The sequence below is a fragment of the Brienomyrus brachyistius genome, chromosome 7 (genome assembly GCF_023856365.1).
Source record: "Brienomyrus brachyistius isolate T26 chromosome 7, BBRACH_0.4, whole genome shotgun sequence".
Taxonomy (NCBI): domain Eukaryota; kingdom Metazoa; phylum Chordata; class Actinopteri; order Osteoglossiformes; family Mormyridae; genus Brienomyrus; species Brienomyrus brachyistius.
In genome coordinates, this window is record NC_064539.1 from 12,080,757 (window position 1) to 12,100,249 (window position 19,493).

Consider the following 19,493-nt stretch of genomic DNA (forward strand, 5'->3'; position numbering starts at 1 on the left):
CAGCCTATCGCCATCCTTCGCAGTATTCCTAGGAAGAAGCTGCTTTGGTGATCGGCGCAAATTGCCTTTTTGTATATGCAATAAAATAGGCAGATATTACTGACTGAATGTCGGTATAGGACGATTAGCAAGCAGCAGTGCTGTGCTGTAGAACTTGTGAAGTAATTCGCTAGCCTCCTAAAGCTAGTGGCATTCTAAATTAAGTTAATTTCAACCGACATGCTCATGCAGTGTCATCTTGTTGTTTATCATATATAGAAACCATCATTAGCGATAAATCAGACTAGCTAGTTTTGTTCCTAAGGACAAAGTTAATTTCTATCATCTAATCGTGCGAGTTTTTATAGGCACTGAGCTCGTGTAAAAGGGAGAACCGACTGGTGAACTTGACGTTGCATATCATCTGCGTCGCAGTCGCTGGTCCCGTTTGTATTTTTTGAGTTTATATCTAAATAACAGTTTCTTTGAGTTTATGTTTGGCACCCTACTGTAAGACAAAGTTGGCAATTCACGCATTATGATCATTTAAGAAAGCGTTACGGCGCCTCATTACGCCTGCATTTGCACTTTATGCTTAACTGTGTTGTAAATTACTACCTTCAAATGATACGAAATGCCTCAGTCCCATTTGCCTTAACAAAATACAGCTTTTCATAGTCCTGAGCACTCGCTATACATTTAGTTTATATGAAACTTTCTTTAACATTAAAAAGAAATATAGAAACTTTATGCATCTCTGCAACGTACGTCTTCGACATCCCCTAGTAAAATGATCACAACACACAAATCGTGACGTATTGCGGGTTTAACTTAATACAACCCATTGGCATATATAGCAAAAAGTCTATATACTGTCCAACCTTAGGGGCCGTCCATAATTGTCATCATTTTCACAAGTATACAGAGTACTCTTTTCACCTACCCCCCCCCCCCCCCAAAAAAAAGTGTACAAACCTATTAAAAAAATTATGATATGCGTACAATACCAGTGCCCATTTAACATGTTTGAGCTCTGTAGGGCACAGGTAGTATCTGTGGAGTTTACTAGTATCTAGAATACTGTAGTATTTCAAATAAAGACAGGGATTTCAAGAAAAAGGGGTTGTTATATTGTTTTTCCAAAAACATGTAGGATACATGAGGATGTACATGTATGAACTATCTACCAAAGACAGGAGACAAACATGTACATGTAGTGCCAGGAAGATCAGCAGAAGCCAACAAACTCATTCTGATACACAGTTCTACTACAGGTTGGTTGTCCCTGGAACAATAGATACATGACAACATTTTCCCAGAACAAACGGCATCTTCTTTCTGAATTGGATAATACGTAAAAATGTAGAAGTCAAGAAGAAAATTCTGTGATGAAAGCTGAGGGTATTACAATGAGGAATTTGTGATAAGGTTGGGCATGATCCGTTGATGGCTGCCTGAGGATCATCACTCTGAAATAAATAAGAATTAATACCTAGGAAGCTTTGCTGATATACAAAAATTCTGCTATGAAAATTGATGCCTGCCTTTTTAATATTTTACTAATTATAAAAAAAAGAGAAATAAATAAATAAATACCAGTACCTGACGAGCTGTGCAACATGACAGTTTTGCATAGAACACAAACCAGGTCTTAACTAATATCAGAATCCTGAAAAAGATGCAGCAGAACCAAAAAAGCAAGCTCAGTCATAATATGCATACAGAACACTATCAGCATGCAATATAGGAAACTGCCTCCTGGTGACGAGGTTGTACAGAAATTTGACATGGGATCCCCCTCTATAGCAGCACTGTTTTCAACCCCGTCCCCATGGGAATAGTATATGCATTGACTTTAATTGGGATGCGATCTCGGCATTTTCACGCTATTTTAGAGCATTAATACACAAATGGTATAATTTGGAAAAATTGTATCTAGAAAAACAAATACATAGGGCGTAAAATAATTCTGAATAGTCTTAATCGAGGGTTTTGTTTAGATTTTTTTCCATGCAGACGATTGCACTGCGATAGAAGTCAGTCCGGCTCGATTCCAATGTTTTGGTTCCAGTTTGGAGTTTCTGTCCAGCCTTCACGGCATCTACACGTTTGCCAGAAGAATGCACAAAGCAGAAAACATTAATAAACTGTTCATACGCATTACAGGGGGCCTTATGAATGGCCGTTTTCCTGTGATTTGCACATGTAAATATTTTTGTGAAGTCGGCCGTATCCGCCATTGTGATGCAAAACCAAGCGACGGGAGCTAGCCGTCCGCGCGAAATTCAAATGACGCTCGATATGAACATCGGTACGGTCGTCATTTTTCCGTTTTCAAAAAAGCGTATATGGGCTATTAACCCGCTCCCCCCCCAGCGTACGGTTTGTACGCTCGTGAAAATGATGACCATTATGGACGGCCCCTTACTATTCGGCACGGACATACAGAATATTAACCGACTAAACTAGTTAGCAATAGCCAACACCACCCAATCCGTTCCAGAGTCAGAAAAATAACTTTCTGACTGTCTCCTAGCTTTTTCTTAAGTGACGCTCATATTCTGATACACATCTTTGATTTGCGATGCGTGTTGCGATGTGGCTATTGCTGCATATGACACAACAGTGATTAAATGTACAGTCGTCCCTCCGGATTGGTACCAGGACCCCCGCGGATACCAAAATCTGCGGATGGTAATATCCATTGCATAAAATGAAGTAGTATTGTATTTGCGTATAACCTAGGCAAATCCTCTCGTATACTTCAAACAACCCCTAGTTAATTTATAATACCTAATACAATGTATATACTAGGTAAAATAGTTGTTATACTGTGTTATCTAGGGAAAAATGACAAGAAAAAAGTCTGAACACTACAGATGCAACCATCGCAGTGGGCTCACGCGAGAAGTATTACGGAAATCTATATTGTTCCATTATAAAATATATCAATATTTTTATAAAATATATTAATTTTTTATACATTTATATAAAATATATATATCAAAGCATTGGGGTAGCTTGCAAACCCTATAGATTATTCACAAGGCAGTAAAACTATTGCATACATGAATTGGCATGTGTGTGCAGAATTGTTTGGCATTAAAAATCTCACACCAGGCAGCCAAACGATGAAAGTTTGTAACCCTGTATTTTCCATATACGGTTGGCTGGATGAATCCGCAGAGGCGAAGTCGCGGATATAGGAGGACCGACGGTAGTCTAAAAATACAGTTAAATGGTAGTTTTCAAATCTTCATTTGACTTGTCTAAAACACACAATTTTGTTTTAAAACCAATTGTATAGTTTGCATTAAATTACTTGTAGGTAATTTTTGCGTGACTGCTGATTACAAGTAAGACGTGTCCCATTAGCATTGCTGCTAAGTTTAACGTCTGTGGTCAGAATGACTGCAGTACAGAAAAGCGGGAATAGAGCACCAAGGCTACGTTACCAGTTAGCTCGAACAGTTAATTGTATACCCTCAAGAAAAAACAGTAGGTCAGACTGTGTCCATTACAGTCCATTTTACCACTTGTATGTCGTTTTGGACAAAAACGTCCCCTGGAGATCTTAAAAAATAACGCTAGCAACATCACTTTCACTACAGATTTGTGAAGCTTGGAAGTTATCAGTACTGATTACTGATATTGGAAGGGGGAGTCAATCCAATCTCGACATCACAGACAATATGAAGTGTGTAGTGGTCAGAATTACCGACGGTGAAGATGGCCTTTAGGCCGCAAATGCTTGGATGGCCCAGTCTGTAGATTATTGGACAAAAATATGTTAATATGGGTATTGCTAATGGCCGAAATTTCCCCACGAGTCCATCACGAACTTCAGGAAGTGGAATTTGATATGTTTGCGTTTTTTTCTGATTGGTTTACGCAGTAGCTGTATTTGAAAGTATACAATACGTCAAAATCAGGCAAACACGTAGTAATAGAACGTATTAGAAGATAAGAATCTTTCGGTAGAACACGAAGACAGTATATTAAGTACATTCAGTGTCTCTTTAAACGGCTCGTGAAGACGACGGATATCGGCAAAGGTAATCTTAGCTCCTCGTTAATATTGGGGGTTGGCGGCGTCAGGGTAAAATTTGCACTGATTAGCGGACTGAGATTGCATCGTTTGTGATTTTCTTGAATGGGAATCAGAGCAAGGGTAGGTTTGTTTTCAGTATTGGTAAGGACCGAGTCAGAGCCGAACCTCCATCGCTAAACACACACGGTACTGCCACATGTCCCTTCCGTCCATACCTAAATCGACGCCTTGTGATCGGTGGACCAGGTTTAATTGTTTGATTATGTCTGCTGTACTGGATGTTAAACACAGATTAACCGCCAGACACTAAAATAGTTGTAAAGAAAACTGCATTTACATAGGAAATTTTTATAGAAACTTAATGGATATATTCCCCCATCTTCATCTACGCAGTTAAAGACACTAAATCAATATTTGTACAAATAGTCAATCTCGATTGTTTCAATATCATTAGATTCCTGAAGTTCAGCCAAGGACAAATATTAAGGACATAATTTATTAGAATATAACTGACATCTGTTATAGTCCAAACATCTTTAAAATTCCACAAAATACTTTCACAATATTAATACACAATGTTAAAGATATGTAACAATTGATTGAAACAATCACAGTCATTCATCCATCCATTTTCCAAACCGCTTATCCTACTGGGTCGCGGGGGGTCTGGAGCCTATCCCGGAGGCAATGGGCACGAGGCAGGGAACAACCCAGGACGGGGGGCCAGGCCATCGCAGATCACAGTCATTATTACTCGAAAATAATATAAATTACGTCTATATATGAATTGAAATATCATTAATTTAAAACAAACAGTGAGAAACTCCTTAATTCCCAGAGCTGTGCTGTCCATCTCCCCTCCCAACAAATTTCTCAACATGGACATAATGTAGTTACAAATACCACAACTCAATACATTGTAACTTATTTCCATGCTTATTTATGCACCCTCTGAAACGTCAATTCTTATATCTCCATTTTTTTTGAAAGGGCCGCAAAAGGAAGCGATATCGACAAAATTTTGTCATAGTGACAAAATAATTTTCATGTTTTTCATCAACTGATAAGAATGGTGGACATTTAAATTAGTTTTTTTTTTTCTAAATTTATTCATTATTATAACAAAACTATTAAATATGTAGCTCCAAGTTGGATGGGGACAGTACATTTTTTGAGTAATTTTTAATTAAAAGCTTTTAATGAAGAAACAAACAACTGAGAATCTAAAGAATGATGTATTCCTTTACAGAAATATTTACGGATATAAAAAATGTCTAGTCAGTTTCAGACATTTTTGGGTTATGGACATTTTATTCCCTGTAACAATCCAGGGCAGATACTATTTGTTTCTGGTAGTATGTTCCTTAAATTGGACATTTGTTGGCCATCCATTTTCTATACCCACTTGTAACTGCCTTTCTCTTTCTCTCGCTCTCTCTCACACACAGGCACACACACATCCAGTAAATGTGCTGTCATGCTCACATAGTTGCTCAGCTTGTTGACTTTGTATAATGGTGGTTTATGTTTTTTTACTAAGTGCCAACAGTCTCACATACTTGCAGTCTGCTGCTGACATTGACATGGTCAGTTTGTGACCTGTCTTATATCCTGAACTAATGTATCTTCCACCCATAAAATGATTCTGTTCTTTCTCTCTCTTTCTCTCTCTCTGTTAGCAATGGCATTTTCTTCCATGGTCCATATAATTTTCATCCTGTCCCTGGTCAGCCACAGTTCCTCCTTGGACGTGGCTTCTCCTCCTGGCAAGGAAAACACGGTGTGGGTCATGGTGGCGACGGCAGCAATGGTTGGGGCACTGGTGGCTTTGCTGTTGCTGGGGCTGGTGGGCCTGATGTGGCAAGTGGCAGAGGTACGCAGTGGAGTGGGACCGCTGCTCCTGCTGCTCGCCGGCATCGTTGGGCTCTGCAGCCTCAGCATTACCTACCTTATAGAGCGGGGAGAGCATCTCTGCGTTGTACGGCGCAGTTTCTGGGGGGTGCTATTCGCCCTCAGCTTTGCTTGCCTGGTGGTCCATGGTGTGCGGCTGCGGCAGTTGGTGCGTGGTGCCCGTAGTCCAGGCAATGGTGTTCTGGTGGGGCTGGCAGTGTTCCTTGCCATAGTGGATCCTGAGTGGATCCTACTCATTGTGGTGCGCAGGGACCTGTCAGCCTGTGAATACCACCCACTGGAACTGGTGCTAACCAGTTCCTATGTGCTGCTCCTGCTTGCGACAGCACTGGTGGGAGCAGTCTGGAGCCTGTGCGGGGGGCAGCCACAGTGGCGATGTAGTGCCATGTGGCTGCTCGCCACGTGCCTCTCTTCAGCCCTCCTGTGGACCACCTGGCTTACGTTACGTCTACATGGCAACGCAGCTCTCGGCCTGTCCTCCGCCTGGGATGACTGGGAGCAGGCCTTGCTGCTGGTGGCACAGGCCTGGGTGCTGCTGGTGCTGCATGCCGTCCCTAAGGTCCACGCTACCTTGCGGGCCACACGCCACCGGAGGGACGGCTTTCCCTTTGATGACAGCAGCTCAGGTATGGTGCTTTCATTTTACCACTGTGTGTGCGTGTGCATGTTTGAGAGAGAGCATAGCCTTTACTTATTCCTTCCACCTCCTCTTGTGCAGCTTCTGAAAGTGACCAGAATGGCACCATGAGAACAGAGCCCATTGCTCCCTGCCAGGGCAGCATTGACCAGCCCAATGTGCAGATTTTCATAGTGGATGAGGCAGTCGTGAGTGCAGCTCCTCATGCAGCAGCTCACACACACACACACACACACACACCCAAATGCTTTACAATACAAGTTTGGTCTATGGGCCTTTTAATGTTACTTAGATCTCATCTGCCCAGTGTTAAAAACCATGGTTGCAGTTCACACATGTACATAGAAGTGTATATCCCATTCAAAAAATTCACTTATGTACTGCTGAAGGATGTTTCACATGGTCTCTAAATGCCTGTCTCTCACCGCAGGTGTCCTCCATGCCCCCCACCTTCACAGGTAAGCAAGCAGATTGTTAAAGGCTAGGTTGAGGGGTGGGGAGGACGACTGGGTGTGTGTCTCTTGGATTTTGACTATAAGCTGAAGGGCACTTACGTTTGTCATTTTTGGCTGCTATTGTTGTTGTTTACTGAAACCGTGATACCAGCAGCAACTCCTGCACTTTGCCACAGGTCCCCATGATGCACAGCCCCTCCCACTTGGGCCCCCCCAGGACCTGGAGCTAGGCCAACTTCCCTAGCTCAAGATGGTGAGCTTGCCTGCCCACAGATATTCAGTAAACTGTGACCTTTGTGGTTTGCTGGCTTTTTTTTTACTGGTTTTATTGTGTGATTTGTTACTATAGGAAATATCCGTGGTGTCATGACACTTTAAAGGATGCAACTGCTTTGAAGGTAAAGATGGCAATAAGCTAAAGAATACTTAATAAAGTATTTCTGTCACATCTTCCTAATATCCATATATTTAAAATTTTAGGTTACAATGAAGTCTCTGATCTTCCACTTACTGTGTATCCAGCGCAATCACCCTCAGCACGGGAGCTCCGCAAGGCTATGTGTTGAGCCCACTGCTGTACACCCTCTACACCTACGACTGTGTAGCCACACTCAGCTCAAATTCCTATGTGAAATTTGCTGATGACGCAGTAGTGCTCGGCCTCATCTCCAACAATGATGAGTCTGCCTACTTGAAGGAAGTGGAGAACCTTGGAAGGTGGTACCTGCATAACAGCCTCAAACTGAACGTCAGAAAAATAAAGGAGCTGATGTCGGACCACAGGAGGCAGTGGGGCTCCTGCACACCTGTCCACATTAATGGAGCTACAGTGGAAAGAGTGAGCACCTTCAAATACCTCGGTGTCCACCTACAGGAGGACCTCACCTGGTCCATACACGCACGTGCTCTGGTCAGCAAGGCGAGGTAGCGGCTCGAATTCAGACAAATGCTTCCGCAGCCTTATGACCAGAATGGAAAGGTCAAGGAGGAGCTTTTTCCCACAGGTCATACTGTAAGGCTTCTAAACCAGGACAATACTCAGTGCCTCTAGGTATTGCTTTCACACTGTCCAAATTGTTGGCACATACCTCAGGCCTTTATTGCACTTATATTGCAAAGCAAGTACCTCTTATCTATCACTTATGTACAGATTATGTACAGCTGAAGATTTAATATATATTTTTTATCTCATATTGTTATTTTTTCTATGTATTTTGTTATCATGCACGGCTGCTCAGAGTGACCAGGGTTACATTCCACTACGTTGTATGTGTACGACTGTGTACGTGACGAATAAATCTCTTGAATCTTAAATCTCCTTGCAAATCGAATCATTTACATAGCCATCACTGGACTGCACGTGTACCAAATTACATACAAATCACACTATTACTTCAGGCTGCTTAACTTTTTTTGTCATTGAGTATAGTTTTGAAAAGATTGTTAGTTTTTGCAAGATGAGTCAAAGGTTTTATGAGTTTAGTTTCAATTTTAGGGTTTGTGCTTACTGTAGTGTTTTGAGAAAAGGAGAGAAGATTTTAGGAAATGTGTTTTATCAGTTCAGGAAAACTATGTTATCATTTGGGACAATGTGAGCTTTCACCCTGGTCCACAAATACATCATTGATTTAGCAATAACCAACATTTTCTGAATGTTTGCCTTCCACCATGCTCTTTCTTTTAAAACCCTGTTGAAGAATAGCATACCTCAGCATAGCGGTGGACAGTATATGACCAAAACCCCTACATAATGGAAAATCTAATCCAAGCAAAGTGAGATAACTCACCTACTTCTTGGTTTGATGCCTTGGACACTGGTTAATCGCTTCCAGTTTGTTCACCTGAGGGCGCACCTCCTGCCCACTAAAACACCACCCAAGTAGCGGGTCTCATGTTTTGCCTAGTCACACGTAGCTCGGTTCAGCATCAACCCTTCCCTCAGTGAGCTTGCGCAGCACTTTTTGTAGGTGTTGCAGATGAGTGGTCCGTGAGTCATTGTAAATCACCACATCATCTACGTAAGCACCACAGCTTGTAGGTGCTGTGTACTGCTTTGAATCTTCTGTCACTGGTACCTGCTAATACCCTTTGCAAAGGGTTGTAATGAATTTGGCAGTTCTGATCCTCTCCTCTCCAACAGATCATCTACCCTGTACATTGGGCAGGCATAGAACTTCAACACTGCATTCACCTAAAATCGATGCACACCCTCAACGTGCCATCTTTTTTGGGGACAATTATGAGGGTGCTATTCCACTCACTGGAAGAGGGCACACTAACACCCAGGTCTGACATGGTGCATATCTCTGCTTCCAAAGCCTCCTTCAGACTTTGGCATGCGATAAGGCCTCTGTCTAATGGGGCTAGGGTCTTTGAGATGAATGGAATTTTGAACAACTGCCAGGAGTAGGCAGCAGCAGGGCCGGAAACTGCAGAAGTAAATGCTTCAGCTCCTCTGCTTGGTCTGGCAGTAGATGGCAGGACTCCCCCTGTTCGCTGTTATGCCACGGAGTCACGTCTGTTTCGTGCTCATCTAGCTTCTCCACTCTCTGCGCAGGAATCACCTGCACTGTCACTGGAATTTGCTTCTTCCACTCCTTCAATAGATTAACATGGTAGACCTGCTTCCCCCCCAGCCTGGATGATGTAGCTCGTAGGTCATCGGTCCAATCTTCTGAAGGATAGTGAAAGGTCTTGCCATTTTGCCAAAAGCTTGCTTGCAGATACGGGTAACAGAAGCAGGACCTTTCGGCCAGGTTGGAACTCTTGTTGCCAGGCGTGTCGGTCATACCAGAGTTTCTGGTTTCTCTGCACCTGCACCAGACTTTACCTAGCCTGCCCCCTTTATTTCTCTACTCGTTCCCTCATCAATAGTACATACTGAATGAATTCCCTTCTTGTCTGCCATGGCTGCAGGGGCTTCCCATTTTTTCTTCAGCAAGTCAAGTAGCCCCTGACCTGGCCAGCCATACAGCAGCTCGAAAAGTAAAAAGCCGTTAGAGGCCTGCGGGACCTTCTTGTATGCAAATATCATTAACGGTAACCATTTGTCCCAATCCTTGCCTGTGTCCGATACAAACTTTTTAAACATGTTCTTTGGGGTCTGGTTGAACTGCTCCACCAGTCTCTCTGTTGGGGGATGATACGAGCTAATCCGAATTGTGGTTACTCCCAATTGAAGGTATAGCTGTGTCATCAGCTGTGATGTAAAATTCGTGCCTTAGTCGGTTAAAATTGCACTGGGCTTGCCCACCCTAGAAAACAACTGCACCAAAGCACTAAAGATTTTGGGCACTGAAATTAAGCACAAGGAAAACCTTGTGGCATAGTTAGCTATCACTAAAATGTATGGATATCCCATGCTGATTTTTTTGAGAAGACCAACAATGTCCATCACAATGCACTGGAACGGTGTGGTAATTTCGCTGCCATTACCCCCGAGTCCCTACTCCAGCAGTTGACCGTCGCAGAGAAGACTCACTTGAGGATGGAGCAGGCTTCCTCAGCAGCTGCTGCAGTGCCCTCTGTGGTACCAGTGCCTACAGCTGCACCCCCAGTGGTGCTGCCTCCGCCTGCAGCACCGCCCGAGCCCCCTCTGCCTCCGCCTGCAGCCCTGCTGCTACGCCCAAGGCCCCTCAGCCTCCGCCCGCACCTCCGCTCACGCCTCCGCCCGCGCCTATAACTCCGGCTCCTGAGACTCTGCCAGTCCTGGGCCCGACCAAAGCCCTGCCTTTCAGTGTCCCGAAAAGGGAGAGGACACAGGTGCAGGCCCACCCACCCTGCTCCCTGGCTTGCCCTCGCTCGCCTTGGCTGGGGCTCAGGGGGCACCTGCAGGTCCTGGGGCTCGGGTTCGGCTGTCGCCTCTGTGTCCCCCTCCGATGCCTCGTCACCCAGCCTTGGTCCTGCCTCCGACGCCTTGTCAGTTGCCTGCGGGTTACCCCGCTGCGGCTCCTCGGTCACCTGGAGGTCCCCCCACTCCGGCACGTCGGTGGACGTTGCCCTGGCCTGCTGTGGCTTCGCCATCGCCTGCTGCGGCTTCCTAAATTAATATGTGAAATTAGTAACATTGTTACATACATTTACACCCATTTCCCGCACGCAGAATCACTGACGCCTTTAATTAGCATCCTGAAATGTGGACTCAGTTTCCCAATATGCTTTACATTCGGCATTATCAGAGCAGGTACCGACTCTGAAAACAAACACAATACAATACAACTGAAAGGCAACAATGGACAAGAAACCAAACAACAAGCCATGAGATAAGTGTACATATGTGTGAAACTGTTACTGTTTTAATGAGGAGAGATGACATATGCATAAATAACGCCAATGTGACTGGCTTAGTTATATGTGCATCCATAACCTACTGGTACATATAGAAGCAATGACAACACGCAAACATAAGACACATATTCAGGGCTCTCCCTGCCCCGTTTCTGTCCATGACAAACTCTTCGTTGCAGAGCCATGTTCTAGTCACTCTTTGGCTTCTTCTAATGTTTAGAAACATGTGTGAACACTTTTGAGTCATTGAGTTTGCAGTTTTTTTATAATTGCTTATGCACAATTTTGAAAACAGGTCATTTTTTTCAAATAACTTTTCCAAAGAGTAAAACACCTCACATATCTTACAAAATGAAGCGCAGCATTCAAAACTATATAAACACTAATAAAAACCAAAGGTTTTTCTCTAACCACCTAAACACTGCTGTGTATAATCAAAAACACGTATCTTTTAGGGATTATCAGAATTGTGTATGCTGAGAACTGTACAAAGAGAAAATATTCAAATTTATCAACATACGTGCAAAAACTGTCACGTGCTGGAAAGACAGAGGATGCAAGAGCAGGATTATGAGGAAATGTAGGGACTTTACTGAGATCAAAAGAACCAGGGTGAGAAATAAAGGAATCAACAGGATCAAAATTCCACTTTGTTCACCTTATATATATATATAACCCAGTACTTTATATAAGCACTTATATACTGGGTTAACAATGGTATAAACAGGAGGTAGCTGGAGTGAATTAACAATGGGGCAGTAACAGGAGGAGAGACTAACACAGAACAGACGTGGCTTGTTAAACAATTCTAGGGAGAAACCAGAGGGGTAGGTAAGCAGGGATTGGACTGCTGAGGACTGGGGTAAAGTTATTTTCTCTGATCAATCCCCTTTCTGATTGTTTGAGGTATCCGGAAAAAAGACTGTCTGGAGAAGAAAAGGTGAGCGCTACCATGCCAACAGTAAAGCATCCTGAGACCATTCATTTGTGGGGTTGCTTCTCAGCCAAGGGAGTGGACTCACTCACAATTTTGCCTAAGAACAGTTACGAATAAAGAATGGCAGCATAATGAAACACCGTGCCATAAAGCAAAAGCGATAACTAAGTGACAAACCATCAACAGGAAACAAACCAGGAAACTCCCCAGATCTTATGCATGTTGACAACTTGTGATCAATCCTCAAGAGGCAGGTGGACAAACAAAACCCCACAAATTCTGACAAACTCCAAGCCTTTGGCACTTATGAAATGCTTGTAATTTGTCCTTCCCCGATCGTCTGCTCCTTCCGTGTGCCATGCCCCCTCATTAACCCCTTGTGGAATCCCTGTGTGATCAGCTGTTTCTTGTTGCTGTCATTAGTCCTATGTATTTAGTCTGTGTTTCAGTTCATTTCCCCAGTCCGGTTATTGTATTGTCAGTCTGTATTTGCTTGCCTTTCCTTCGACTTTCGAATCCATCCCTGGACAGCGCTCACATTAATTTCCTAATATGCCTCCTCCATTGCCTGAAATAGACACTCATGCACATAGGATGTCATAGACCTTCCACTGCCATGCCAAAATGAACTCTTCTATGGGGTTTAGAAATGGAGAGTACTGGGGAAGGTAAAGGATTGTAAACTGTGGGTTGTTAAAACAATTTTGAACCATGACTGCACAATGAAAACTTACATTGTCCCACACTACTACACATCTGTGCTGCCCTTCATCATCCATGTGGTCTGCCTGTAGTACAGTCTCACGCAGTCTGTCCAAAAAACATCAAGATTAGGTCTGCATTGGCTTGGTGGTGGAAAACTCCATTATTTATGATTGTTTTTTTTTACAGAAAAAACACAGTGAATATGGTTTAGTTTACTACTGGGAAAATGTTGTACTGTATGTAGTGTCCTGTGGTCAATCTTGTACTTACTTCCACCTAATCGTGTCTCAGATCTTTGATTCTTTCTGAATTTCTCTCAAACAGTACCTTATACTGTAAATCTGTGTCATGTGTATTTGGTGTTGGTGGAGAATACAAGCCAGGGTAGAGCGGTATGACTGTTATGATGTGGCTTTCTGTTTGTTCTCTGCCTCCTGCTCTAATCCAACCTCCCTCTCTTCCTACACCTCTCACTCTTTCTCCACATCTTCCCCTCACTGCTGCTTCCATTGTTGTTTACTGTTGCCCTGGTAAATCTGCAGTATTTATAGTGCTCACATTCTGGTTGCTGAGGTAACTAATAAGCAGTTAGGTGATTGGCGCATGGGTGTGGATATTTGAATGACTGTGTCTGGAAATGGCAAAAAGTGACTTTGCGTCAGATTAATGTGTTTTTTGTAGAGAACTGTATGCACTCTAATGCAGAAAATGTCATTAATTGCAAATTGTATGCGAAGGTGCAATATATGTTTAGTTTATATGTTTAGTTTTGCAAATGTTTTTTGCTCTCTGAGTGTCAGTTTTTGTAGTTGAGCTCTATGTCTGATTTTATTGTGTTGGTAAATGATGGCTACTGTATTCTGGCTATGCTTAACTTTTCTGACCTGTGTTTTTTATTTTGCATTAAAGTTCACCGCAGTGCAAAAAGTGTTTTAATGAATGAGAATGTATTTAGAGTTTTGCAAAAAGGGTGACTCAGATCCAAAAGTTGTGTCTAATAGGTGAGCACTGTTTAAAGTTTCACCAAACGAGTTGCTGATTCAGTAAATGAGTTTTGGTAATTTTGTTCCAAGAATGAGGTTTAGTGTTTCAGCAATTCAGAAAAATTGTAAAAGTGTATAAACCATATTGTCACCTGCTAAGAATTATATTTCAAGTCAAGTATGCCACCTAGTGGTCATAGAGAACCAGCAGGGTAAGAGGATTTTTTTCCTCAAGCATTCACATGGAAGCCTCATACACACAGGGTCTGTACTGTAGGTTTCTAGTTTGTTACCCTGTCTCCTCAAGTGCTTACAAAAAATCTAAATGTCATTTCAAAATTATGAATCATTCTGGGGGTATAAATTTAGATTGCTCTTAATAGAAGAGGTCAAATGTAGTGTATGGTCCTGCTTCATATATACATATATAGCAAACTATCTGCACCATTGTTAATTTTTGAAGATTGCTTTGCATTAACTTCTGCAACTGGTTTGAAATCAAGACCCATCTGAAGTCCACACTGATAATTCTAAAACCGTCAAAGCTAATTTTGGGCACCACAATAAAATAAGCCACCCCTTTGCCACTTATAAATGGTAGTAACCCATTCATACAAAAATATTGTAACTGGGTCTAATTGACTATTACAGTTTTTATGATTGTTTAAGCACAATTTTGAAAACAGGGCTCATTTCTCAAAATTCTACACACAATCCACACAACCATGCACATAAGAGTAGCAGAACACCTGAGATAATTTGCAAAATGAAACAGTTCAATGAAAACCATACACTAATACATAAAACTTAATTTTGTCACCATATGGAATACAGACAGTTCATAAAAACTTTATTTGGACTAGTCACACATTGCAATGATCAATCTAACACACTTTTAACATTTATACTTTTCTAGTGGTATAGTTTCGGCTTGTTTTTCTTTTAGAAATATTGTTTGGGCTAAATATATGAATATATTGACGACAACACACAAGGCCATAGTGCATATTGATGAATATTTATTTCTCTGCACATCCAGGCATCAATCATCCATACAGGTGCAATTGACACTGAAAACCAGAATAAATTTTACACAAAACAAATGTAGCACATATACTACAAAAAAATATGTGGAGACAAAAAAGGAAAACAGAAAGCTAAGTATCATCTGTTCGCCTTGCTGGATCTGGCCACAGGATCTCATCTACATCACAGGCAAAGACAGCATGGGAAGAACCTTTCTGAATGTCAAATCCATGTGGTATTGCATCGGCATCCATCTGCATTATTCTCTAAATAAAGATAAAATCAGGTCCAGTACAAATCCAGCTACAAATCCAGACCAAGATTTTGTTTCTCCCAATCAGTTGAGCATAAAGAGGCAGAGTCACAGAGTACTTGTCTTAAAATCTAGGTCTGGATTTGTAGCGTCTGGACCTGAAATGCCCAACACTGGACACAATTGTGTAGTTCAGTACATCCTTACTATAAACATACATGGTACTGTAAAAGGTTCTCTGTGTGCAGTAATAGTGTGTTCAGTACTTACCTCCACCTATTCATGCTCCTGTCCTCTAAGAATTCCTTTGAAATGGCACTCTGTATAACTGTTTCATCTGTATCTGATGTTTTTTAAGAATTCTCCCCAGAGTTCCTAATGAGTCCTGATGAATGCTGTTGAAAACTGTGCTGTCATTAAGGATGTCTGCTTGTGTTTCTCTGAGGCATATGGTGTTGTTGGCCAAAACCACATGTATTATTGCTCTCTGTTGTTCTGGTGAGAATATGAGGCTCCTTCCTCCTTGATGTTCTCGACCCTCAATCTTATGGAGACCAATTAAAATACAGGTGAGTTGCTACAAAATACTGATGTTGTACAAGTAATTGGCACTGTAGAGAAATTACAGAGAAAATTTGTTTTTCCACCTCTACTCCCACCAAAACGTGCAAATTACTGATGCAAGAGTATACCTGCTAGGATTAGGCCAAACCCTCTGTCTAGCCTCTCTCAACATCAAACCATGGTTTACCACATGGTCAACTAGTGTTGCTCTAATCTCATTCAGTAGATTTGGTCCTCATCTTCTCTGTCCACATCCTACTTCAGGTCGATCCCCACCTCTCTCTCTTCCCCTACCTACTCCTCTTCCTCCACAGGCTCCCCTTTTCATTAAATTAAGCACCTATTTCACACTTGACGGTCACGTCATCAGTTGGTTAATGAGTGTGGTATTTTGTAGGGTTTTGCCTTGCAATGGCAAATAAGTGACATCATATTAGATTTATGTGTCTAATGTAGAGAAGCATGTTTAGTCATTTGCAGAATATTGTGTGTAGTGTTTTGCAAAAAGTGTGAGGCTGAGAATGTGCTTATAGTTGTGTAGATCTGAGGTTTTGCTCCTTCAGTATCTGGTTTCACTAACTGTGTTTTAATTTTAATCTTTGTGTGTAATAAATAGTATACTGAATTACAAAATGTTACAACATAATTAACCTGATAATAAACCATTCATAAAATCTTTATAAGCGGATTCTTATTGTAAAGTGGTATCCTAATTTTGTATTTCTCTACCAATGTAACTGTTGTCCATCCATCCATCCATCCATCCATCCATCCATCCATCCATCATACTCGTTTGTCCTATTTCTTTAATTTAGCTCTTTTATGAAAACATGTACAATGATCTAAGCATTTGTAGACTGATTTCTAAGTCTAATAGATGACATTTACACAAAGGATCAATGCTCTCTCATAAACTCTAATTTGCTAGATACTACGTGTTGTCCGATTACTTTTTATAACGTCGCCTAAGCTTCTGAGAGAACAAAACAAACAACAGCAGAGACAAACGTATCATCTACGGTACTGTAAACGAGCACGCAAAGGCGCTCAATGCCCCTCTTTCCCCACCCCACACTCACGAAATTGTGGTTAACGTCATCACGTCCATTGCGTGGCCCACGTGCATATGTTTACGCATCTTTGGCAGCGTACGTCAGCAGCATTTCGGATGAAAACATTATAGCTAATGGAGCGGAGAGGAGCTTTGGTGATTATTGCGTGTTTGTCAGGATGTTCGTTTATTCCGCAATGAAAACGGGTATATATCTTAGATGGCGTTTGGGTGAAAGTTTAATTATTTCGAGAGATTTTCGGGTGGTTCCAATGCCTGGCTATTTCAAGTTTCCAGCCGGGAAGGTAGCTTTTTAAGAGGGTGGAGAGGAAGGGGGTCTGGAGAAAAAACAACGCGTTTGACAGCAGAGCTTTTCCCAAGTAGCTCACCGATCACTCTGGTTGTAAACAGATCCTAACACGTGACAATGAGAGCAGGTCCGCATTGTCTGAGCGAGACGCACAAAGGGGCCGTCGGCGGCCGCACACCAGGTACGATACGGGAAGCAGGTGGCAGGGACCGGTGATGGCAGCTGCGGGACAAGCCAAACATATTTTTTTGTGGTAGGCTTTAAAATGAACAAAGATGGCTGTTGTTTTGATAGTTGTGTAATACCTACTTTTAACGGACTTTGATCGTTTTTTAAGCAAAGGATAATCTCGCAGGACTTATTGTTTCTGCATAGTTACGCCGCTGACTGTTATTTGGCTACGGGAAAAATAAGAGACTTGGCTCCGGGGGTCGTTGGCTAACTACCTGCAGTATGTCATTTACAATGGAAGACACGCTTGAGTCCGGGTGGGTGGCGGTCCGGCCAAATGTTTTCGATGAGAAGGAAAAGCACAAGTTCGTTTTTATAGTCGCGTGGAATGAGGTCGAAGGGAAGTTCGCTATAACTTGTCACAATAGAACCGTGCAGAGGAGGACTGCTGCCCGGAATCCTGTCCCCGAAGCGACTGTCTTTCAGGAGGCAGCGGAGGGGACGCTTTCCGCAGAGGACAAACTGAAAGCTTTAAACAGTCCCGTTAAAGAAAGTGCGACTGTGTGCGCCGCAGACGATGACAAAGTTAAAGGAAATGTCAGCACGAAAAGTCCAAGTCACCTTAAAACCCTAAGCAAAGCAGTGGACATTGAGGGCTCCGATCCCACAGTCAGTAAAGGAGAACTGCGTACCCCAGATGCCGATTTGGCTGACTCGGATCACTTTGATGCCGGCAGCAGAGAGCACTATAGTTGGGCCGGACTCTTCTCCTTCCAGGATATGAAGGCTGTTCACCTGCAGCTCTGTTCTGTCAATTCCGATCTGGAGTCATGCTTGCCCCCGTTTCCCGAGGAACCCTCCGGCGTGTGGACGGTCTTGTTTGGACTTCCAGAGGTGACTCAAAGAGAGGTGGAAACCCTGTGCTACCAGCTCCAAGTGTACCTAGGCCATGCGTTAGACACCTGCGGATGGAAGATCCTATCTCAGGTGCTGTTCACCGAGACCGATGACCCAGAAGAGTACTACGAGAGTCTGAGTGAACTGCGCCAGAAGGGATACGAGGAAGCAGTACTGCGAGCTAAGAAGCGCCTGCACGAGGTAAGGCGAAAAGGCGCGCGGATGAGGCGACATCGCCGTGTGAGCCCCAACAGATTGTTTTGGGAAAAAGCTGTTTGAACGCGCTGCGGCGTGTAAGGAATTGCATGAGGAATATCAAAGCCTATTGTCATATATGTCTTGTAAAAATATTTATATTTATCCAGCGTTGTCTTATCAACAGTGTAATTACATGTATATGTATGCTCTTGTTAAAATAAACTAACAGAAAAGCAGTTACAACTCATTTTATAATTGGTTATTTGATAGAACCATTTAAAAAAATAAGACACTTAAAAACAATAGTAGCCATAATTAGGAAGCGACAATTATATCTTGATGACTGGTTGAGGTGAGAGTCGTTTTTTCGTTTTCTGGACCTGCTTAAATCCCAAACTGCTAATGATCTTCGTGTATTAAATTTGTACGAAGGTGAAACTGCGTGATGTATATGTCCTTTGTTGCCTTGGGTACTTTCTGGAGGGGAGGGGGGGTCTGGCAGTATGGCTGGCCAAGCAGAGGCACATGGCCCCGTGTTTCTTTGTTTCGGAAAGCTGACAACGGCTGCTTTACATCTTGGAAACATGATCCAGAGAGCGGAGACCACTTCCTCAAACGTGTGCGCTGAGCAGGGAGGGGGTTTGAGCCAGGACGAGCCGATGAGGCTGTAGAGGGGATGGCTTTATAAACTGCCGTTTGACGCTTTGTACTAGGAGTTATAAATAGACATGACGAACTGACAGCGTTTGCCGCTTTGTTACGGCTTTATTTGTTCGTTGCTTGCCTGAAATAGCTTGTTAAAGTTTCACCCGAGGGTTTGTAGCCATTCATACACGAAACTGGTTTATGACTAACTTGCCATGATCGTCTTGTACATCGATCAGCAAAACAATCTGCTATGCCAACTGAAGTACTTGTTTTGTATATCTCTCTCTATCTGGTTAAATAATTATTATGTTGGTTGAAATACATATGTACGAAAGGTTAAGCCTGAGAGTGCTGCTTCTTAAGAATGCTCTTTGGTGTCAACAACCCAGGTGGAGCCTAACGATACACCATTGGATTGTGTCACGTGGAA

The 19,493-nt window shown here is 42.6% G+C and overlaps 2 protein-coding genes across 2 annotated transcripts in view; both read left to right on the plus strand.

Moving 5' to 3' along the window:
- The first annotated feature begins 3,483 nt into the window (after positions 1-3,483).
- LOC125745647 (G-protein coupled receptor family C group 5 member B-like) lies at positions 3,484-8,347 on the plus strand. Its single transcript, XM_049018676.1, has 7 exons — positions 3,484-4,034; positions 5,710-6,567; positions 6,660-6,766; positions 7,009-7,036; positions 7,210-7,286; positions 7,383-7,431; positions 7,514-8,347. Exons 2-5 carry the CDS (start codon positions 5,712-5,714, stop codon positions 7,275-7,277), a joined length of 1,059 nt encoding a protein of 352 aa, XP_048874633.1. The 5' UTR covers positions 3,484-4,034; positions 5,710-5,711; the 3' UTR covers positions 7,278-7,286; positions 7,383-7,431; positions 7,514-8,347.
- Positions 8,348-16,943: 8,596 nt separating this feature from the next.
- Positions 16,944-19,493, plus strand: part of jmy (junction mediating and regulatory protein, p53 cofactor) — a 53,386-nt gene continuing 50,836 nt past the window's right edge. Inside the window, exon 1 of the mRNA XM_049018650.1 lies at positions 16,944-18,418. Within this exon, the coding sequence (XP_048874607.1) occupies positions 17,603-18,418 (816 nt within the window). The 5' untranslated portion in view covers positions 16,944-17,602. The remainder of the gene's footprint in view (positions 18,419-19,493) is intronic.